Source organism: Epinephelus lanceolatus, chromosome 2, assembly GCF_041903045.1.
Source record: "Epinephelus lanceolatus isolate andai-2023 chromosome 2, ASM4190304v1, whole genome shotgun sequence".
Classification (NCBI taxonomy): Eukaryota; Metazoa; Chordata; class Actinopteri; order Perciformes; family Serranidae; genus Epinephelus; species Epinephelus lanceolatus.
Genome location: NC_135735.1, coordinates 22714713 through 22739172, shown reverse-complemented (window position 1 = coordinate 22739172; position 24460 = coordinate 22714713). Strand labels below are relative to the sequence as shown.

Sequence of the window (24460 nt, the reverse complement as noted above, 5' to 3'; positions counted from 1 at the left end):
AAAAGGCTCTTGTAAACCAAAGCCCAGTTTTATTCAGAAGCCACAGAGCTGGCTGAAGGAACACAATCGGCCGAGTATGGATGATTTGCCCTTGATGAACCATTGCGAATGAAGCGTGAAATTGTGCCCTCTCCGCCCCAGTGCCATCACTCATGGGCTATATTCATATCCAAATTACATTAATGTCATGTGTTAAGCCCCCCGCCCCTATTTTGCATTTTTTTTTTTGCAGCTAATAAGTGACCTAACTGGCTCATGTCATCAGCATAATCACTTGGGAAGAGGTCTCGAAGCCAGCAGATCTGGGTCCCATCCTCTGAGGAAAGACGGGTTTGTGTAACTCTGCTCAAACCTGAGGGGGAGTTTGGAGTGTTTGGTCAACGACAGTGGTTCCTGGAAAAGATCTGAATCGTTTTATAACCAAACCCAGCTGCGGTCTGGTGTGCGCTGCAGTCTGCATGCATGTGTGTGTGTGTGTGTAGGTTCATCTGTATGAGGTAGAGAGGAGAGGAGGAAGAGGAGGGGGTGTCTGCGCTTCCCTTTCCAAGAGAGAGAGAGAGAGAGAGAGAGAGAGAGAGAGAGAGTGAGGGAGGGAGTGAGAGAGAGAAAAGTTTGGTCTTTTTCTCCCCTTCACTGTTTTTTAGGCATGAACGCCGAGACCTGCGTTTCATACAGCGATATGACATCCATGGATTCATATTATAGCCCCTCTGCAGCGCAAGGTAGGGATCACCAGACGGACCACTTTAGGACATTCCCAGCCTCTGACACTAAATACAGCCCCACTGCCTTCCTGCCCAACAAAGGTCAGGCTTACGGAGAAAAGTCCCGGAGCCCCTTCCAGCAGGAGTGCCAGTCATTGGATGCCGCCGCAGCTGGGCAAGGCACTTTCAGCAAATACCACCTCTTCATGCAGAGGTCTTCTTGCAAAACACCCCCCGAGGAGAGCAAACTGCACCAGGAGAGTGGACACAACGGAGCGCTCATCCCCTGCTATGGTGAGTGGAGAGAAAACACTTTATCATGACTGAGTTAGAGGCGCCCACTTGGCAAGGTGAGGGTTCCCACGAGTCCAGAGTTGAGTTTGTGAAGCTGTTTTCGTCATAAAAAAGAGAGACTGTGAGGAAAGTGTCGGCAGAATGTGTAACAGGAGACAGGCAACAAAAACACTCCAGTTATCCAGAGTTAGGATGTTTTATCCGGGTAGTTCTGTGTCTGATAATCACCTATACCTGTGCTGATCATTTTAACGTCACCAGCAACGTCATCACTCATCACTGCTCCATTTGATTGCACAGGATCCGCAGATACAGCCTGACTGAGTGGTTCCGATCGTATTGATGGCACATATGCGTAAAAGTGGCCATGATGGTTCTCAAATACGCCATTTTTGGTCCTGAACTGTCTCCTTACTGTCTCACTTTTAAAACCACACTGCACAACTATTTCAGCATGTTGGTGCTTTTAAAAATCCCTTGTTTTGTTTCTTCCTCCTGTCTCCCTAAATATGGGAGACTTCCTTCGTGCGTGAAAAACTCTCCTCTCCAGCAGCACACAGGACGCCTCAGCTCGGCCCAGAGGTTCTGTGCGTAACGCAGTTAAGAAGAGCCATAATCTACCCGACTATCAAATTGTCCCTTTGGCCATCAAAATTAAATTAGGGTGCATTTAATGCGATAATCTGCATTACAATCCTTAATATTGGAGCTGAGTCGGACAATTGAATTAACAGGTTTTCAGATGGCACAAACATAGCGAGGCTCCAAACTGATAATATTTGCATTTCATTGCTCCGCCTGATTGGCTCCAATTAGATTTAATTGCGTGGGGACGCTACTGTAATGGGTGAATGATGAGGGTGTAAACAAAACTTTGACCCTTGTCAGGCAGGCGGCCACTTTGAAGGGGCATTAATTCGTGTTTTTAACCCACCAGGAAAGTTTTTTTTCTCCTCAAACCGGAAACACACATGATGGAAACTGCAGCATCAAGATGTGTCACCCTAAAAGAGGCTTTACAAGCTTTTGGTAAATTAATGATAATTCAACTGCTCTTCCTTACACACACACACACACACACACACACACACACACACACACACACACACACACTGAAGATGACTATTTGGTATCATTACAGTACATTTCAGCGGAAATTTAATTTTTCAGCTTTGTCACACAACTTGAAAAGAACAAAGCCACAGAAATTAACGGACAAACAAACAAACAAACAGGATTGTTAGTCTGACTCTGATTATAAACGTTAAGGAGGAACATGCCACTTTATGCATACGGTTTATCTCGGAGGTCAAAGATCCAACACCTTTTTATTAAATCCTGCAAAACGCGTTTATGCGTCTTCAGCCATTTTTACGCTGAGCTGAAAACACACACTCTGAACTTGTTGTAGTTTAAAGGTTATAACAAAAGAAACATTATGATATTGAATAAAGTCACAAAGCCCGAGGGCTCTCCTCTATTTGCATATAAAATCTATTAAATGTGTGCTGGACACATCTGAAAAGGATCCACTGAAGAGCTTTGTTGTAAACGGATGGATCAAGTAATTATGGTCAAAATATCGTCAAAATAAAACACTGAGAAAAATCACTAAAAAATCCCAATTTTGTAACTTTAAAAAATAAAATAAAGTACAATAAATAAATAAATAAATAAATAATATAATTAAAAAACAGATAGTAAAAAGTAACTTTTACGCATGAAGCCATCACTCATTTTTTCTTTGATTCACTCGGGCTGCTTGTCCATCAGTATTACACTGAGATGTTTAGTGGAAGTAGTTTAAGGATGTTTTGACAGTTTCTGGAAATCGGCCTGCTGAAAAAAAAAAAAAAAAAAAAAACTTTTACAGCTCCAAAATGTCAAGAACTGAGATCAATCTTTTGGCCCCTATTTTTATAATGCCTGTTAAGTTTTTACTACCTATTAACCCTGACACAGATCCGATAAATCGAGATGACATAAAGCTGTTATATTGTGTTGTAAATAAGCCGCAGTTATTAGGCTGAGAGTAAACTGCAATTTAAGTCCAAACCACGGAGAAAGACAGAAAGCAAACGAATTCTTTTTTAAATAAAGACTTTTTTAAGTTAAAGTTATTATTTTACGCACAACTTGGAGAGTTGAGTGCAGCAAATGCGCACAACGATGTATTTAAATTACATAACATTTAATTTTAAGTTTTTCTTTGCATTTTTTTTTCTTATTATTTCACCACTAAGGTCAGATTTTTGGGGTGAAACCTGTGTCAGAGCTCAGGCACGGAGACTTTAATGTGGACCTAAAGACCGGATTCACAGTGAAGGAGGCAGGAAAAAACATCCCGGCGCTTATAGACAAGAAGAGCTGAGCCATTAATGCGACTCAGATGTCAAACTGCTCTGTTTACCTTTATTTCCCTGCTCACAGTAACGTGGCCCCCAGAGACAAATGTCTTTTGATTCTTCAGAGCTGTTACAGGAGAGTTTAATGTTTTTATCGTTTCATTTCCGACATAATTTTTAAGATATATGAATAAAAATTAAATCCGCATTAATTATGCAAAGATGTTGTCTTTTAAAATAGCTACATCGAAATTATTTGCCACTGGCTGCAGCTTTCCTGGTGATTTCCACCACTGATTCTAGTTAACCCATCTATTTTACTGACTTGAATTGAAGGCAGCAGTAAATATGCAGAGCTTACAAGCACAGGGAGAAAAATGATAAATGATTCCTGATGTGTTTATTGGAAAAATGCTGGTGTATTTTACTCCCCGAGTCACTTCTCTCATCCAACCTGTATTTTACACAACGTCAGTGCAGTTTGAAGCTGTCAGAGAATGGCTCTGTTGTTATAATTTGTGGCTTGATCGGTTCAGTCTAAGGTGATGTGATGACTGGTCTCAGGTCTGTCTGGAGCTGTATAACTGTGACATCTCTGGCCGCTGGAAAAAAACCAGCATGTCTTTTTAATAAACATTTACATACATTAGAGTCACTGCACAACACTGTTTTATTGTTTCTACTCAACACATTGCCAATCATGTTGTTACATGAAATCAACGAGGCAGCTGCTGGAGCGTGGAGCTGAGAGATGACAGAGAGGGAAATGTGGGTGTTTGTAAGCTGCAGGAAGTGAGCAGATATAAAAATGACAAAATAAAAAAATAACAGAGGTGAAAAATGTGTTCAGACTCTTTAGTAAATGTGGCAATACAACACTATAAAACTACTTTATTACAAGTAAAAGGTCTGCATTTAACATGTTACTTCAGTAAATACTCAGAGGTATTATCAGCAAAAATGTACTTTGAGTATCAAAGGTCAAAGTAATCATGATGCCGAGCATAAGTACACACATTATTTAGGGGTGGGAATCACCACAGGCCCCACTGTACAATATTATTTGGATTTTAATGGTTTTACAATATGATAGATGTTGTGAAAATTTGTTACCCTTTTTTCAGCTGTGAATTATGTCCTAAAAGAAAAACTTTGTTTTTTTCATAAAATAAAGTTTTCAGTCTGTTCCTGCACAAAAAGTTAAAAATTTATTTGCAATATAAATAATTTATATAATTTAAAAAAACAGCTCTTTAGTCTGTGTATTGACACGATATTGCCAAACAAATCTGTATTTATTTTTTTCCCTGACCCCTAATTTTATTGGCTTTTGCAGCATTTTTAAGTTAATGTAGCCTAATTTATAGCACCAAAACATATTTATTAAGCTCATATTTTGCATGTAATATCTTAGTTTGCAAAGTCACAGCTGTTAAATAAATACAGAGAAGTAAAAAACAAGAAATTTAAAATGTGGATTTAAGTCACATAAAATAGAAATATTCAAGTAAAATAAATGCACAAGTTAGGTTAAAGTCATGCTGGTCACTAAAAGAATGAATCTTTTACTGGATCAATATAAAAAAGGTCAAACTGGAGCTCCTGATTGAAAAACTGTGGCCCCTGAAGATGATTCAGTCACTTCACAGTCTTTCAGCAGCCACCTACACGTCTTTGTGATCCTCCAGAGACACCACACTTCCTTCTTTTGATGTGTCCGTGTCTTCCCTCAGTGTCTGAGTTCGCTGACCTTTAGCTCAGCTTTCCTGCCCTCATCTGTTTGGAGAGCAGGGCGAGTTTCCCTGCACACATGCACACAAGCAGAGAGAATCCATTCGAAACCCCCCGTTTGAAACTCTCTGGTGTCAACGCCGAGCACGTTGCAACATTTGGAGTCCAGTTTTACACAGTAAACATTTAACTGCAGCAGTAAGACAAAGGATGTGACTTTGTTGTTGGATGGGTGTTGAACTGAAGCCTAATTATAGTGGGATTTTAGCTTTTATCACTTTTTCTTTTTTTACAGCCACTGGTTTTGCAGGGTAATGACATCTTTGCACCAATAACCCACTGCTGGTGTGATCTGAAGACACACAAAGCTGCAGTTTATCTGGTTTAAACCATAATTAATTTTTGGGGCAAAGTGAGAATGCGATCCAGTTCTGCTGCCCTGTATGTGTAAATACACCATCAGCAGAAAAAGTTAGTATAACGTTCGATTGCACTGACTTGTGAGATTTTGTCACTTGGATCTCCTGCCTTTTTTCGTCCCCTCACCACGTTTAACCCGGCTCAAACCATTTCAGCCTCTCGTAATGGCCGTCTGCGCAGATTGGTTCGAGCAGGGAGTAATGGGAACCAGCCACGCAGCCCAGACAACTGAGGCACACTTCAGCGAGTCAATGACATGAGTGGAGGTGACAAGGACTCAGGATCATTTTACCATTTAGCTTAAAGTTTGGCAGGGCAATTTACATTAGGCTCAGTTTGCATGGCCGAGTGAGAGCAGCAGGGCAAAAAGGCTCCTACAGTCCAGGACTTCCTTTGGTCTCTTTGTCACCGCTTCATGTAAACTGAACGCTGACACTGAACCAACCGTGGAGCAGTGCAGATCGAGGTTCAGTTGTGTCGCTATAGAGAGGTGACTTTATTTTCTACACTCACTTGACTCAGAAATTTCTATATAGTCCTTGACTTTTTTGAGGTTTACAGTTTTTCAAGGTCCTTGTGTACAGTCGTGTAGCTTCACCAAGGCTGTATCAAAAGCTAGCATAAAGATACTGCTTAATTTCTGGAATTTAGGAGACATATAAGGTTTTAATATTGAAGGTAAATGGTATTTGGAACTCTCATCGCTGCTGAAAAGTTGAATACTAGCTTGCTTGACCTTTAAAGTAGGATTTAAACCTGTATATCAAATACAGATACAAATGCAGTCAAACAGATTTATGGGTTTTCTTCACCAGCAGCTATGTTGCTTTTTTACTTTTTGTCATTTTATTCAGTATCACGATGTGATACTGACAGGACTTAATGTTTTTAATATGCCATTTAATTGCACTGGAGGCCCTAAAAATACACTTTAATGCGGTGTTTTGCCTGTAGCTGTTTGTTTAAGTGTCTTAAAACTTTACAAATGTACTGTCCTCAAATGGGTTAGGTTTGGTGGACGTTAGATGATTGTAATTTCCTAACCATACATATGAAGCTACAGACAGTGAGTTGTGACTCCAAACCCTTCAGTATTGTTCCAGGACTTGTTGTCCTTGTTGTTAGAATTGATATCTCTTGGTTGTTTTGGCAGTTGGGTCCTTGGTATAGGAAAAAGTGATTGTGCATGTTATTAAGTGAGTTTCCCAGCAAAGTATTTTTCATTTTATGTGCGTGCACACAAAAATGTACTCCGGAGAGTTTTTTCCCACTCGGATGGAATGTTCTCCTTCGATCAGACAACAAAAACATAAGATGAAGGAAATTCTGTTTTGCTCCAAAGTTTGAGCAAAACATTTGGAAAGGGGAGCAGGTAGGAGGGGAAGGAGATGCAGAGGGGGAGAGGGCGCGGGAGACAAAGAGTGCATGCAGGGTGATTTATCAGTCTTAGGCTTTATGGATTTTTTTTTTTTCACAGTCTGTGAATTTTGCACAACCTGCTGCGATGGATCATCGCTCTGTTCAGTCAGCAGAGTTGGATTTCAAAGTGAACGGCTACCTATCACACGGTCACAAAAGAAAACTTTCTGTTCGGAAAAAAAGCAGAAAAAGTAACGTGCTGATGTTTGAGGATCTGTCTGTGAGTCACATCAACTGTTTCCAAATAACAGCCAAGGCCAAGTCAAGGTCGATGTGTGTGTGTGTGTGTGTGTGTGTGTGTATTGTCCCAAAATGTTTTGATGAATGCACCTGACACCACACCAAGCAAGTATAGTGCCAAGCTATTCATAGTCATGTTATTTGTATCTCCAAAACAGACAAGGTTGGATTTCAAGAACAGAGGGTCAGAGAGACTTTGACCGCATCTTCAGCAGTGGAAGAAATTTTAAGATCCGTTACTGAAAGCATCTATGGTAGCTGTTTTTATAATAACACTGTATCAAATGACAATGTGACAATGTGAAAGAAGTCGCTGGTAGTGATGAACCTATAGAGAATTATCACCTGAATGTGCAGCTCCCCTCGGCTTTATAGTGAGTTTCAACTCGTCGTTTATCTGTGCTGCTCACAGCTTTACTGTTTTGGTTCACCCTAACTGCTCACATAGTGTTGCTTCAGCAGCAAACAACAGACAGACACAGTTAGCAACTAGCTGGTGGAACATTTAGCACCGTAAGAGCCAGATATTTCCCTCAGGAGTTGGTAGAGACCAAAAACAGAGCTAACAGAGAGTTAATATTGGACTGAACTTCATTTAATGACCAGAAACACAACTCCACATAAATGATAATGTTGCCTCATAACTTCTACATGTGTAAAAGAGAAACTGCTGGCTTACAACTTCACCATATCAACCAAAACCGAGACAGTCAGTGTGTGTTTCCAACTTGTTTCCACTGCACCGGAGTGGCCAAAAAATCAGTCAGCTCAGGTTTATGTAAAAGTAGCTACATTATAAAAATACTCCTTTACAAGTAGAAGTTTTATCAGCAAGTGTAATTAAAGTATCAAAAGTAAAAGCATTATTTATGCAGAAAAATAGACACATTATTCTGTTGGACTATTTCCAAGGAAGCATTAAAGTTGTAGTTGGTAACTTTTATTAAAAAACAAGCAAACAAACTTTTTCACATTTGGTGAAACTGTCACTATATTCACACAGCACCAAATGAGACATATAATCTGTGTAAAAAATCATTTTCCTCTGCTTACTCTATTGTCTTGTCGGACTTCCAATGGCATTACCGCACATACATGAACAAAAACAGCCCATCAGAGTTCATGAGTCTCTAAAGCAGCCATTAATCACATCAATCCTTGCCTGTGAACCTCAGTCAAACTGTTTAACTAGGCAGCTCTGCTCGAATATAAATCAAGATCCTGTAACCGCGTTGCCTATTTCTCACCTCAAATGTTTTCAGAAACAGATTTTAGTGTACTGTTTAGCTGTAAACGGAGAGATTTTTGCTGCTGCGGATGATGGTTGGTTGAAAGTATGCAACATGGCGACTAGGTCACAAACTTTCAGCTAAACAGTACACAAAACTATGTCAATAAAAACACAAGGTGAGACATAGGCAATGCAGTAACATAATCTTGATTTGTATTTGATCAGCGCTGCCTAGTTTGACAGTTGACTTGACAGCTGCTCTGATTGGTTGTTTGTGTTGCGCCACATTTGGAATTGAGCAAATGCCATTAAAGGCAGTAGAATGAGGAGGAGAGACATTATTTTTTCTGTCTCATGTACTTCTTTCACAATATAGAGACAGTTTTGGCAAATAAAAGCCATTCTCATAAAAGTAACTAACTGTACCTTTAATGTGAAAGCAGGACTTTAATGTTGTGGTGGGTAAAGTTAGATTAAACTGCTCCACATAGGCTAGTGTTGGGTGGTTTGATCTATAACAGTGATTCAAATCCAAATTTTCAATCTAAAACTAGTAACTACAGATAATGTAGTTTAGTAAAAAAGTACCATATTTCAACCTGAAATGTTGTGGATTGTAAGTATAGAGTAACATACAATTACACCAATGAAGGATAAGTAAAAGCGCCTTAAATACAGTACTTGAGCAAATGTAGTAGTCGTTAAATTCCACCGCTTATCTGCCGTTGGCTTGTAATTTGTAAAAAGCCTCTTTATGTAGTCATAAATAACTTCATTTATTGTATGTATCATATTCTCTCCTTGGCTTGATTGTCCAGCCCACACAGCATCAGGCCTCAGCGTCTCAGCCAGCCTCTGTCTCTGCAGCCAAGCAAGACTTATGAGTTATCCACTGTTCAAATCTTCATGTTAAATCAAAATCCATGTTTTAAGTCAGTTAAACAAACCCCAGAAACACGTACAAATAAATACTTTGTTCACACATTTCCTTTCTCCTCTGTTCGCTGCATATAGTTAGAAAAACTCTTTCTCCTTTCCCCATGTCTTCATCTCTCTTCTCCCCACTGTTTATGTTTCCCTCTATTTCGGATATTTCTTTTCCAGTTTGAGCAACATGTTGTTAATCTCTCCCAGTCGCCGTGTGGTGTGTAATTTATAGCGTTTCCTCTTAACACCGTGAGCTGACCCCAGTCATCCCAGTCAATAAAGAGGCAGTGAAGGTGCCCTGTCGCTTTACAGCCAGTTAAATTACACTTTGAAGTTGCCCCCTCATTTTCAACTGTGAATTAATGGCTGTCCGTGCTGAATGTGTGACGCACGAGAACAAACGTGAAGTGCCTCATAATAGTAAAAACGAGGCATGGTGGACTGCTGTAAATCAATCCTCGGTTTGATTTTGATACCGATGCCAACAGTGACATAATGCGTCGTAAAACTAAACAGTGTGGCGTGTGTGTGTTGCATGTGAAAATTTAGACTTGTATACAGACTCCTGTGTTGTTCTGTAGTCAGGTGGAAATATTCACATGAGCTAAACTGCAAATTACGGCTCGGCTTGCCCTGAAGTACTTTTCTGTGTATCTGATTTCTGCAGAACTTTCTCTGCGTCCACCACGCAGAGCTGCAGACTCTCCCCACTGTAACACAGTAATTGGACCAGATGCGGCCTGCTGGATCCGCTGCAGTGAAAATAGAACATTCTGTGGTTGCAACTCCAAACATTTTGCATGGCATATTGTTCCGAAAAGAAAAAGAATTTTGGTTGGTGAGTTTCCTGGATTATTGTTGGGATGTGTTGGAGACAGTTCATGCAAAAGTGCAGGTGATAAAAGAAAAAGCCAATTGTACTGGTGAACACTGAGATTTTGATGCGGCGTATGTTTTTCATAGTCGCTCCTTCCTGCCTCCCTCCACAGAGATTAAATCCTGACAGGCATTGTTTGCAGTAAGACTCTCCTATGGTCTTCGTACATATGGTGTTCCCTGCAGGAGGGCCCACTGCTGTTCACCTTGGGCAGTGTTGGAGAGCCTCACAGCTACAGCGGATCGTATGGATAACAAGCAGGAGATTGTCACAATATCCCGCTCCTGCCAAAAAAACATCAGTGACATGCGATATAAACAATGGCCTTTGATCAGCGAGAGGCCTCATGATTTCAAACAGCCTGACAGCTCTTGCCTTGTGGGGACTGTGGGTGCCAGCCAGGGAAATATGATGAAATAACTGGAGAGTATTTATGCTGGGATAAAACACATTTGCTCCCTTCAAGCCTAACAGGATGTGTTAGTCATGGACAGCGAGGCAATGTTGTGGGCGTTAGACCCCCTGCCACCAAAACATGGCTCCACAGGCCGAGTCTGTTTCCAGCACTGTGGGGCAAACATCTCAGGAACCAGAGCGCACTGCCCAGTGAATCTTGCAGGGATGAAGTGCATCTGGTGCTACAGAATCTAAACAGTATAGCAGGACAGATCTTACTCTCTTTGTGCAAAGCTGAAAAAGACTTAAAAAAAAATCAGTACAGCAACTTTATTTGGCAAAAGGCATGCACAGCTCTTCAGTAGGAGTTAATAAAACCGTAGGCTGTCTGCCATCACTAGACCTGGGCATCAAACAGACCGAAATGTGTTTCTAGCACTGACTATCAAAAACTGACAAGTGTTGAAAGCTGGCATGGATTGCTTTATAAAGTTTGCACTCATGTACAGCTTTGCCTTGGCTTCTTTTGTTAAAAAGAAACAAGGTGTTATTAAAAATTAGATGTTTATCAGGTATTGTAGGTATGTAAAAGTATTATTTTGGTGATAGTGCTGAAAGTCAGGTATTGTATTGGCATATCAAAGCATATCAAAAACATCCAAGCGAACCCCACCTCAGCCAAGAAATTTTACAATTCTCAGTCCTCAATAAATCCATAGCATAAAATGTACGTGTCCTTAACAATACAGTAACAGTTCAATATCAACAAGTCTCTAGTGAACACTAAAGCCAAAACCAAGAGTGGACATTTAGAGCCATATAATGTTTAAACAATTTAAAAGGCAACACCTGGACAACGAGAAACGCTTGTCAGTCACACGTTCTAATACTTTTGCTCACTTGAAAAGTGTGTGGGTTCAAACAAAAGGTACTTTGTCCTGAGTTGTTCAACACATCTAGATGTAAATGCCAGAAAACAAAAGCTGAATTTCTAATCTCTTATCTCATATTCATCTTTTGATATGAAACCCAAATGTCTTGAGTGTACAACAAAAAACAAAGGAAATGGCCTTGCCTTCTAATAGTTTCAGAGGGGACTGTATCTGAATCAATTTTTGTATTTTATGTAAAAAAAAGAAATAAATTTCAGTGAATGTTAAACATAGTATTGCTTTTAAAAATGTTTACATTAAACTACAAACATAAAACAAACTTCATATGACACTGGGTCTCTGCATGCGCACTTGAAAAAGAGAGAGGGTCAAAGGTGACATAATCATGGATGGATTATTAAATGGGTGAGTGACGGGGGTCCAAATTGTCAGGGGGGCCCAGGCCTACACCTGCAAAATGTCACTCAAATTAAGACGTACAAAACAGGAAGAGACACAAAATCACCTTAAAGAGACACACAAAGACAACAAAGGGACACAAAATGACCAAATAAATTCACAGAATTGTGACACGAAATGATCTCAAAGATATACAAAACCACAAAAGGATGCATAAAGACTACATAGAGAAGCAAAAGACCAATAAAAAGAAAACCCAAAACCTGTCTTTATGTCTCGCAGCTATGTATAATAGAAGACACTTGCGGGGCCTTTTTCATATCTGTGCCCAGGGGCCCAATGTTGCATAATCCGCCCATGTAATGACACTAAATGGAATAAAAGGTTCCCCGAAATAACAGAAGAATGTATTTGTGCTTTTAATTCTTATCTAATGGAAAACCTTTTGACATTTTTAAACACACCCGTGTCTACATTTTTTTTTTAAATTCATTACTTTTACTATTAAGACTTGTAATGTTGACAAAAAAGATGAACTTGAAATATCACTTCATAACTTTGTGCATGTGTCTGTGAGAGTCTATGACAAGATATCCATTCACCTCACCTTGCAGCACATTACCCAACATGGCTGTGAGTTGCGGGTCACTGGGTGCGTGTGTGTGTTTGTGTGAGATCTTCAGTGCTGACTGAGTGCTGAGAATTGCACACTGATCTCACATGGACGCACACACACACCTCCTGGTTCTAACCTGACAAATGGTTGGATGGGCAGATGAGCAGAGACGTCCTCGATCCTGAAAATAACTTCACCTCAGATGGTATTGAAGGAGCAGGAAGGTGCAGCTCTGCGAGCCGCCACTAGACTGAGCCAGAGAGAGATGGGGGGGCTCATTAAGACGCCTGAAACCAAACTCTTTCAGTGATTACATCCTCCTCGATGTGAATGTGTATTGATCCAGAGATGTGTGTATAACTAGATAGCTCAGCAAAGGGCAGCAGCAGAGCAAAAGGAGCTGCCAGCTTAGACAAAAACACTGGCAGAGACACGGCTGTGGAAATTTATGATCAGAGAGCTGCCTGAGGTTTTATAGTTAAGCTGCAGTCGTGAAGAAAGCAAGTGTGACAGAGAGGCAAAGAGAGAGTGCAGAGATGGGGCTTTCTCTTTTCTGTGTGGCTAGAAATGACTCCCTGGCAAATTAATTGCGACAGTCTTGCTGCCAGGTGACTTTGTAGCCACATGCTAAACGCAGGGCTGAGTGAAAGAAAGAAAGTGGGATGTGTTTGTGTGTTTCATGTGTGTGTGCCTTGGAACAGAGGGTGCGGGTGGTTGGGGAGGGTGTGCAGTAAAAAAAGCTGCAACTTTCTGTCAGTCTCAAATTATGAGCCAGGGTGTCTGTTCCCCAGCACATCACAGAATGATCTACGAACTACAACTGGATCCCGTAAGCAGCCAGTGATCCAGGCCATCCATTACACAGGCAGATATAGACAAACAAATCGACACACACGCACACACACGCACACAGACTCGGCACTGTGCGCCAACAGATTTCACAACTGTCACAGTATTTCCTCACAAAGAGCGAGAAATTCCTTTGTTCCACCCCATCAGACCCCATGAATTATTATGCTGATCCTACAAATAAATCACGAGTTTTGAGTAAACTGCCAGAGGCAATATTAGAGCTGAGCAGACTAGAGGCTCGTTTTCATCTGTTTTCCTTTCTAAGGGTACCAACACAGTTATAAATATTTGTCCCAGGTTGGGATTAGGAAAATATATCTACAAATCATTCTACATAGGTGATGAAGACAATGATGTAAATCCTCTTTCAGCGTTTATATTCCAGTAGCAAACATGAATGCATTCACATTTTATGAATCAGACTTTCTTCTGACTTGCAAAACAATGACTTGGTTCCAGCTTTTCCAAAAAGCAAAAGTTCAAGTTTCAATATAAACAGTTTGCCCCTTGTTCTTCATTGTCTCTTTATCCGAAGAATCCACATGCACAGCTTAAATCAGCTGACTCTACACTGCAGCCTAAATCATGAAGAACAGCAGTAGAACATATTGCGTTACATCTAAATCTTTATCTTCAGATTTATCTTCAGTTAGAGGTCAACACATATACAAAGATCAGTTTGTCATCCTGATGGAATTATAAAAACATGAACCTCTCTTGACAGTTTTCATCTCCTTCCTGTCTCTGCAGGTAAAGACAGTTCAGGCCTGACAGACTCTGACTTGGCACCGGACTCCGACCCACCTGGAATGGACACCAGCTACCTGTCTGTGAAGGATCAGGGCGTGAAGGCGGCCTCTGATCGGCCACCGGGCACAGACTTGTCGAGCCCTCTGGACAAGGGTGATGGCGGCGAGAGCAACAAGGGCAAAAAGAGGCGCAACCGCACAACCTTTACAAGCTACCAACTGGAAGAGCTGGAGAAGGTTTTCCAAAAGACGCACTATCCTGACGTTTACGCCCGGGAGCAGCTTGCACTGAGGACTGACCTGACTGAAGCCCGTGTGCAGGTAAAGCAGGACACTCAGCAACAGTGTTTTGGGGAATCTCATATGCAGATAAATGGGCAAAAAAGCTGACAGATCTATAAAAGGACACACAAACCAATAAACTTGAGGTTAATAAAGAGAGTTACAATTGACAGTAGTTGTATAACCTTGGCAACGACTTCATGGAACAACATGTAAAAGTAAAAACAGCTCTTCATCACAGCAGAAGAGAGGATGTTTTAACAACACAACCTCATGGATCCTTCAACATCTGCAGCTCTGCAGAGATAACGTCACTCACTGAACAACATGAGAGATTTATCTGGTAATGTGGGAGTCGCGGGGAGAGAGAGTGGGGGAGTGGGAGCTAACAGAGGCCAGGGGGCCCATGGGGCTGAGGTTGGAGCTGCCTGGGCCTCATATGTGCAGTTTTAGGAGAACAGACTTTCATCAGCATACGAGGAGACTTGTTTGACTCTGCCGTGTGTTGACGGGGTCTGAGTGGCCCGAGTGGCCCTTTCTCTTTGTACCTGAGCTGTTTTGGTTTCCTGAATTTGTGAGTTCAGTTCTGCCGGTATTAGCCGAGCCTGAGGCGTACAGCACCTCTCTGACTGAAACCCTTCCAGTGACCTTCTGGCCTGATTTACATACAATCCGGTCATGACTGCTGTGATGCATTCCAATGCTGGTGAACAGAGGGAGAGACCTCCACCATTTCTGTTCATGTGTGTGTGTTTTTGTGTGTGTGTATGTGTGCACTTTGGACTGCCAAAGCCCCTGGATTTTCTGTGTTTTTCTTTCATTAACATCCAGACAAGAATGTGTCCCTGCTGTGGTGGCCAGGGTAGGTGTGAAACCCTTCCCATGAGCTTTGAGCAAGTTAGCATAGATATTTCAAGTCATATCTGCATTTTGAGCAACTTTTAGGCATATAATTTATTCCAGTTTTTGCTAAAGCTAATAGAAAGATACAATATTTTGGCCACATTTTCCTTATGTGCCACTGAGAGAAGAGATAAGACCTCGATTAAAAGCAATCTTTTACATGACAAGCTATAACAGTGACCAGAAAAGGCTTTCGCAGTGAAACACAGGAAGTCTGTGCAGCCGCGGGGTTATAACTCAACCCCGAGGCTCTGAAGGTATGCCGCTCTGCTCTGCTCTGCTGCTCATACTATCACAGACCTGCCGGCTTCAGATGGATGCAGCTTTACAGCCCTCGGCTCTCCCAGCGGCCCTCTTAAACACTCAAGTTAAAAAAGATAAAAGACACGAGATGCCTAGTCAGTCAGAGAACAGGGTTCTGTACTCTATTCAAGTCATTCACACGCATAAGGACTCACAGCTCATGAATTCTGCGTCTGGAGTGAGAGAAATGTTAAGAGGAAAACTTAACTGCTGCTAAGAAAGTTTACTTTAACAAGCATTTTTGTTTAAATACTAAAAAATGGCTAAAGTATGTGAGTATCATTCTGACGAGGCTGATATATTACACCTCATTGTCTGACAGTTCTCATGCAAAAAAGACAAGGGACTTTCGGTTGAAAAGGGTCTGGAGTTGTTTGCTTTTTCAGTCTCTGGGTTTCAAAGGGAGAAAGTAAGTTCAGATCAGAGTCATATGCACCACAGATACATGGGAAGGTCAGGGGTCAAGGGTCGGGGTTTCAACAACATCACATTTCTCAGATTTGCTATTCTGTTGGCCTAGACAGCTCAGAGAGCTGAGATGGCATCTGAGGTGGAGTTCAGCGGGCAAACACAGGTGTCCGTATGGGTTTATAGATCCAAATAGTTAACGGGACATGAAACCTGATTTGACCAGTTGGGAAGAAGATGATGGTTCCTTCAACGACAGAGTCGGTCCAACTTGCAGATAAAGGAGTAAAGGAGATAAGGACCATTTTTATAAAACAGCTGAATATATGCTTTAGTATTTTACTATTCTACAGCAGCTCCCAAATCCCTTCATCAGATTTAGGCATTAAATTAGTTGGTTTATTGAACAATCAATGAACTGGTTTCAGCTTCTTAATTGTGAGGATATACTGCTATTATTTATGATACGACACAGAACATTTTCAGTTTTGAACTGTTATTTCCATGAAGGCATAACTTAGGCTTTTGGACACTGCTATCGTGTGTTTGAACATAAAAATAAAATGAGAGTGGAACATACATTCCCATTCAAATCAATATAGCAGTGTGGTCAGAGTGGCGGCCATTTTTATGTGTACTATTGCCACTGCAACCATTGTAGTGGGCTTATTTCCATCAAAACTTGCGAAGTTGCCAATTCACTGAGGTGAGGTTTTACTGTAACGACCAAATGAGTAGTTTGGCAATGTCACCCTAACTATGGTTCAGACATTTGATAGACTAATCAAATAATCAAGAAACTAATTTATTAAATAACTTAATTCATAAAGGATTGAGATTAAATGCATATTTGGACTGTTAACAGGTCTTGACGTTCTATCAAAAACTTCCATGAACCAACACAAAAGACAACAGTGGTAGAGTTAACATATCACCAATTAGCAAGGACAATTACATTTAAATTGCATCGTATTTATCTGTTTGTATCTCTCCACTCTTTTCCTGCACTTACTTTTAATTGACAAGGGAAATAAGAAATTGTGAAGGAGGATTTGGGGGAGAATAGAACAAACTTACATTTAATGAACAACAACACCGGTCAGAGGTGTTTCCATGATATTATTAGTGCTTTGGGGGGTGTTGGAAAACCGAAGCCAGACTCAGCCTTGGATTTCTTTTCTACTTTGGTATGGAAGCTGACATGAGTGACAGCAGAGGCGGGTTATCAATCCTCTGAGCTGGTCTCTCACTTCAAAGTATTTTCAGACCCATACAGCTCTCCTGCTGGGGCCAGTTTGGCATTTCTCTGCTCTTTCTCTCTGGGGCTGTAACATAAATAAAGCCTCATTGAAAGTCCACCAGCTACTTAAGCTGTCATGGTCTTTACCAATTACTGTCACGACGTAGAGAGTGCAACACAAAAATATGTTCTCCCTGTATAATAGCCAACAGACTCGGCACAAAGCAGTGAGCAGATGAGAGCTGCCGGTCACACTGTAGAGATAACTTACAAATATAGTTTAATGTATAATAATCATGGCGCAATATTTATTTAGAGAAACACAGCGATGGTGTATGGGGTAAGACAGTGCAGAGGAAGATGTATGAAATCAAGGAGAGAAGGATTACATCCTCCAGTCTGTGTGCTTCTTTAATTTAGGAGGAGACAGCATCTCAAAGCCAGGAGCTTTCAGCCTCAGGAAATTAAAAAGGAAAATGCAAACAAACCACAGTTATAATCCCATCTCACTTTTCAATTTCCCATATTGCCTCCTTAGATTTATGAGCAAAGAGCGGATACATGAAATAAGAGAAATCATATCAGGGAAGAATCAGACAGGAAAAGTTTGTGTTGCTAAATTTGTGCAATAATCAGTCCGTTCAGGGAGAAACAATCAGATAGTGGAGAGCTGTATAACACACCTTTGCATTCTGACATCTGAAGGAAAGCATGTCAGGTTTAAAGCCCATCAGAGAGTATTTAGTTCACTTCCACACACTCTGAAGGTAACTCAAACACAATAACGCTCTCAATAAACAACAGTGTCAGATTTAAATGTCAGAGATGATTATAGGAAACACTAGTCAGGAGAAAAAGGCCCACTCTTGACAGACAACAAATAAGCAAAGGTGATAGGGACGAGATGTGTTTACGTTTGGTGTTGAGGACCTCAAAGGAGTGAAGGTTGCAGCACACTGTGTACAACCGCTATTTTCTTTTCTTTTTTTAAAACAGTTTTTCAGTTTCTTTGCTCTGTCAGCTCTGCCTACACAGACTTACATCTACATTATGTCCACTGCCTCTGAATTGTGTCCACACCTGTGCACTCCAAGTGCACACTTAAGTTTGATGTACTGCAGATATCGTTTTTGGTTTGTAGCCATTCAGTCGTCTTGCAGATCATCTTAAAGGGAAACTTAGATTTGTATCTATAGAAAAGTATTTCCTTCAGATTTTAGCTGTACAAGTCACTTCACTCCTCCCGTTTTTGAATCTTAAACCTCACTTTGACTTGACCAAAGAACAACACTGGATACTTTGCTAGATGAAAGTAAAGATCCCTTGTTCTCTCAGAAAAAAAAAACTCACAAGTTTTATGACACTCAGACATTTTCTCTCTGCAGGTGTGGTTTCAAAATCGAAGGGCAAAATGGAGGAAAAGAGAACGTTTTGGTCAGATGCAGCAGGTCCGGACACACTTCTCAACAGCCTACGAGCTGCCTCTTCTGACGCGTCCTGAGAACTACGCACAGGTACAGAATGAATAGAGCAAGCAAGAAGCTAGCTTAGCTTAGCATAAAGACTTGAAACTGGGGCTCTGTTCAAAGGTAACAAAGTCTGCCCATGAATACCTCTGAAGCTCACATGTTATCCCTTGTTTGTCTAATTCATACAAAAAACAAAGTGTTAAAAAAAAGACTCTATGTCTCTTTTTCTGAAGTTCTGTGCTGGGACTTTTTTTTAGCGGGGCACAGCAACTTCCTGGAGTCTTTGCTGGGTTTGATGACACCGTTGGGTCACTCTTTAACAGTGTTGATTTCCCATCAATATTTCAGATTCAGAACCCCTCTTGGATCGGTGGCGGCAGCGCAGCATCTCCCGTGCCGGGCTGCGTTGTGCCCTGCGACACTGTGACCCCCTGTATGACACCTCACCCCCACTCTGCCAGCGGGATGTCTGATTTTCTGGGTGTCCCAAGCCCCGGAGGTCACGTGGGACAGGCTCACATGGGCAGCCTGTTTGGAGGACCTCCTGGCATGGCTACAGGCATCAACACGTACGATCTGAACATGGATCCTGACCGCAAGTCCTCCAGTATTGCCGCTTTGCGCATGAAGGCCAAAGAGCACAGTGCAGCCATATCCTGGGCCACATGATGTGTTGATACCCGCTGGATAGGGGACCTTGTTGACCCCTGAAATGTCCATACAAACCCAGCATGGGGTGAGGGGGCACTATGATGAAAAACTCTAGAGGCAACAGTGACTACCTTCATAAATGTTGCAATAAAATAATTATGCAAATACACGGATGGGTGAAGATTACTCCAAGAGAGAACAACAAGAGATTTGTCCAGATAAGTGGCGTGGCACTGCCATGTTTCTCAACCCCTCAGAGTGGGCGAGGAGCTTTGTGGGAAGCCTGGTGAGAGGTGATGCTGTACTGTATAACAGGAGTTGCAGTGTAGTTCAGATGATAGGCGAAAGAAAATGATTTCAAACAAATCCATGCACTTATTTGCTAAATTACAGGAGATTCTGTTTGTACAGTGCTTTCGGTGTCATTGTAGTTCTCTGTTCAGGTGCTGTTTTATTCTTACCTTATTATTTAAATTTTGACTGTTATTGTTTTGTTATTTTTGCCTCCAGTTGTTTCGTTACTGGTTTTCATTTGAAAAATAGTTCAGCAAGCATCCTTAAAAAACTGAAATTATAATTTAGTTGTTATATGCCATGTACATATTATTCTAAGGCAATCTTTTTCAGCGTTAGCACATGCAGATGTGTGCACCTTCAGTCACACTGTTATGATAGTGCTACAGAAAACTGTTTATATCCAGCATATCTGTCACATTATGAAGCTTCTCGGATTCAATGCAAACATTTCAGTTCCTAAAAAAAGTTAAAAGTGGCTCTAATCTCTAGCATTTAAAAGTCAAAGAGATGAAATGTGGTTTGTTTTAGTGTGGTCAGGGTGAGAGATCCACCTGCCGCACTGACTCAGCCTGCTGATGGCCAGAGAGAGGAAGGGATGGAGGAGGAAGTGGTATGTGGGAGTATGAGAGGGGCACAGCAGGCCTGCTGCTCTCAGGGCTGAAGAGCCTGGGAGCGCCAGCCTCCAAAACAGAGCCAGCTCTGTTTTCAGGAGGACAGACTCCAAATGGACATGACTGTGCCCCTTTGCATTTCCAGTCTCAGGAGTTTCAGAGGGAGAAGTGCCTACTAGTCAGTCATTCTGCCAGAAATAACAGCGAAAACCAGCAGCAGCCACCTTTGAAACAGAGGAGGCTGGTGGAAATTACACAGTGTGTGTTGACACTTTCAGACACTGAATGGATGTCAGTGTTCAACAGCCTTCTCTGGACTTAAACATGTCATAATATCTGACAAACTGCTCAAAAGAAGGCATCAACCAGATTAACACAGAGTACAACCGCTATCGTCTTCAGTAAAGTTTCAGCAACATCTCAGTTGGATGTTGCACATTGGATGACTCAAAATAAAAATCCGCTTCATCCTCCATATTCAGAAGTCCTATTTTACGACAAACAAAACATGCTTCTGTTCATCACAAACACATCTAACATATCTCTGTTATTCAATTTTAAGGCAGCAGTGAGAGTCAAGGTGATTTCTATTGGAACGTTGCTACAGCTGACATGCTAATCATCAACCATGCTCAATGAGTGACTGACATAGGGCCCCAAACTCCCACATTCACCAAATGCTAGTTGCTTTTGGGTGATTGGATTAACTGCTAATTTGTGATTTTGCACCACTATAGTGCAATAACGACTGGATCCTGAACTATTATGTAATCTTCTGGCCTTATCTTGTAAAGGGGCCGTGTGTCAAAATCTATGTCTAAAATCTTAATTATTTAATTTATATCATGCTCGCATGGTGTATAATCCTAAATAAAGTGGTGTTTAATCAGATAACTGTAATTCAAATCATCTTCAATCAAATCTGTCTTTAAGGGGAAATTGGACGCAACAGACAGCTAATGTTAACCCCAAATATGTTAATGCAGCCTCGGTCACAGATAAAACTGCGTAGAGTAGAAGAACACACAATGACTACTGGGGATCGGCACGAGTACTCGATTTGGACCTAAGTATTTGTTCAACGTATAACGTAAGCATTTTTTTTTCTCGCTATTCTTATAAAAGAAAATATAAATATAAACGTAAATTGAACCTCTTCTTTATTTAAGGTTTACATTTTTTTGGCAGGATGTAGTGAAGTATTTGCTATCTATGAATATCTGCACGGATCCAAACAGAAGAAATTGTAGATAACCGCAGATAACGTTGAATATTTTTAGTCTGACATCCCTTGAGCTGACGTTACAGGCAGAATGTTGACCAGGCATAAGAGTAATCTCTGAAAGTATTTCAACAAAATAAACAAAATCAATGTGCAGTGCAAGCTATGTAATGTTAAATTTGCGTATCACAGCTATTCTCTACAGTCTATACAGCGCAGAAAGGTAGGCTAACCCTAACCCTATGTTTTTCTTTCACAGTACTCCAATGCTTAATAATTTGACGCAAGTACTCGAAAATAGAAATTACTTAAAATCCCCATCCCTATTGACTCTGTACCGTCCCAAGGCTTGAGTACGGGGGATCAAGTGTGAAGTTTGAGCCCAGCCTCGTTGGTTTTTGGCATGATATCTGAGCAGGACCTGTTTCGGTAAAACCACTAACGTGTCAGGATAAAGCATCGTAAGGAATCCACTCTGGTTACAGCCTTTACTTGCTGTTTACTTCAATAGGCTTGGAACAATATGTGTTTGTTTCTCTGTGGAAAGAAAAGAGGAGGGGGCCAGCCAGAGATGAGCCCCATCTCTCTGAGCCCAAATCATATCCATACCCTCATATCATTCAAATATTCAAATAGTAAACTTTTTTTGTCCTCTGTTAGCTCCCCCCTCCAGCTCAATAGCAGATGAAGTTCACTAATGAGGTTATGCTTTTTCCTCTGTTGTTTGCATGGCCTGATCTAAGTGGAAAAAAGGGTTTCAAGCAAACCTGATACCTCGTAGTACACCTTCAGGCTGAGCAGAACCATTGCTAATTCTCTAAACTGAACCACATTCACTGTCCTTCTGGGCAGGTACGAGAAGCAGGGTGCAGGCTGTAACCTGTCAGCACAGCAGATCACCCCAGAGTCCTCCAAAATTACATCCAGTTCTACTCTCCGACCCAAAATCCAAGGCATATGCACAGTCCTAAATGTAAAGTACATATCTCTGACTTAAACTGAGAGGGTCTCCTTGCAAATATGGACATGGGGGCCCCCTGTGCTCGAGCTGCGGGGTTGGACGGAGGGCGAGCCGCGAGGGCGTCTGCTGTGTTCCGGTGTTCTGGGAAAAGGACAGTGCACACAGCTGCGCTCAGGGGGTAAATGCAAAACAAACATGCCTCACACATGCTTCCCCCTCAGCTGTCATGGCTCTGCTTTCAAAGATTCTCCCCCCTCCTCAATACACACATTGCTCTATGCCTCTCCCTTTGCTCACTTCCACTAACGTCCACTGGCTCAAAGCTGCAGCCCCCCGTTTCGCAGGGTCCGAGGCACAGCCGCACGGCCAACCCAGGAAGGCTTTTTAATTAACACTGAGCCATGTGGAGGCAGTGGACTACGGTATTGTGTGTCAGGACAGACACGGCCGTCTGTTTTCTGGTTGGTTTAACGTAGACCGTTCCTCTGCACAGTGCGCGCAGACATACTGGCATTCGGTAGCTCAGGTTTACACAACACATACTGGTTTCACTCTTCTGTGTATTTAAGCTTCATTATTCATGGACTGACACATCTCCAGTGAGGTCTTCTGACACTACGAACCACAAACACTATCAATCTACCTGTCCTACAATCACATACGGACTGTTAATGCAATGTTACATAAAAAGCCTCTGCCTCCTGTATGCTGCATAACTCCATCCCTGTGCGATGAAGTCATCATCCACTTTTCTCATTTTCTAATACTACTGAAGTCAGGCAATCAGTATAAGAGTAAATATATGATAAAATATGTGTGCTGTTGTGTGCATGTACATTTTTGTGCATGCAAAGTGGATTGAAGTGTTATAAGACTCTTGGAAGCGTTATTAATTAGATGTTGTTTTATTTTGTGAGACAGTTTATCGAGTATTTGAGTGTTAACACTTTTTTTCATTTGGTGGTAAAATGGTTTTTCCAGAGTTGTGTTTGAACATTGTTTTTCCTCTTGATATGTAATTCTTCTTTTTGTTTTTTTGCTCCAAGTTTTGTGGCTTTAAGCTGTCTTTTGAAATGAGTGTATGAATTTACTCATGCTTGTGTTAAGTTTTGTGTGTGATTAAAGTACAATAAGTTATTGCACTTCTATTCAGAATCAGTATTTAATTTTTGTGAAATGTGGTACATGCTTTACACATATTTACCAATTAGTTTCCAAAACCTATCCCTAACTTTTCCATAGTTTTACCCCATTTCAATGACTTGAAGTAATTTATAATAGGCACAATAATGACGCTCTTACTCGAGTGTGTTATGCCCTATGAAAGGCATTGTAGCAAAAACGTAGCATGGAATATGGAGTGAAATGCCTTCATGTCTACACAAACAGATACAAAGTGGTAAGGTTATCTGGCTCGGCTACGGCAGGCATGAAATACGTGCTGACGCTGGCAGTCTGTTGAGCGGCCTTTTTGGTTGTCTCAGTGCTTTTTCCCTTTAGCATGGCCGAACAGAGCTGCTTTCTGTCATGTTGCCAACGTCAAATGTTTTGGTGCAGAGCCTACATCCAGCGCCAATAGGGTCTGGCCATGCAGTTTATTTATTGTTTGAAAGCCAAACATAATTTAACACACACTTCCCAGGCATTTGCAGATAAATAAACTGCTAGCGCTTGCTAACTTCACTTGCTCGTTAGACATTCCCGCCACCAACTAGCTGCGTATGCCTATGTGTATCAAGAGATACTAATGGCATTTTAATGGCTACACAGTGCAGAACTAAATTATTTTTAAATCGCTAATACAAGAAATATATTTCCCATAAGATTAGATATGTTTTGGGATTTTTATGAACACATTTTAAACAAAAGCCAAGACAATGTTTCTACAAAACTTTTCCAAAACAAACAAATTCCAAACCATTTTCAGGCCTGGACAACAGTTTCTGATTTCATGACAATGTAACCTGGTAACAAGGTTTAAACAGCAAAAGAAGATAGAGGGTAAAAGGTAATGGTGATG

The 24460-nt window shown here is 41.2% G+C and overlaps 1 protein-coding gene across 2 annotated transcripts; it reads left to right on the top strand.

Annotated features, from left to right (window-relative positions):
* The first annotated feature begins 559 nt into the window (after window positions 1-559).
* Window positions 560-19518, top strand: alx4a (ALX homeobox 4a). Of its 2 annotated transcripts, XM_078175353.1 has the most exons (5): window positions 560-722; window positions 807-998; window positions 14095-14414; window positions 18615-18743; window positions 19047-19518. In XM_078175353.1, the coding sequence occupies exons 1-5, from the start codon at window positions 647-649 to the stop codon at window positions 19365-19367; spliced, it is 1038 nt and encodes a 345-aa protein (XP_078031479.1). In that variant the 5' UTR covers window positions 560-646; the 3' UTR covers window positions 19368-19518. The 2 variants fall into 2 exon arrangements, with proteins under 2 accessions (XP_078031479.1, XP_033483892.1); XM_033628001.2 differs by having other exon boundaries at window positions 561-998.
* Window positions 19519-24460: the final 4942 nt, after the last annotated feature.

What these genes read in the sequence shown, in the direction of transcription:
- alx4a (XM_033628001.2), top strand. Translation starts at nt 647, where the DNA reads ATGAACGCCGAGACCTGCGTTTCATACAGCGATATGACATCCATGGAT. An exon ending in AGCGCTCATCCCCTGCTATG is followed by an intron (nt 999 to 14,094) that starts GTGAGTGGAGAG and finishes CTGTCTCTGCAG; the next exon opens with GTAAAGACAGTTCAGGCCTG. An exon ending in TGACTGAAGCCCGTGTGCAG is followed by an intron (nt 14,415 to 18,614) that starts GTAAAGCAGGAC and finishes TTCTCTCTGCAG; the next exon opens with GTGTGGTTTCAAAATCGAAG.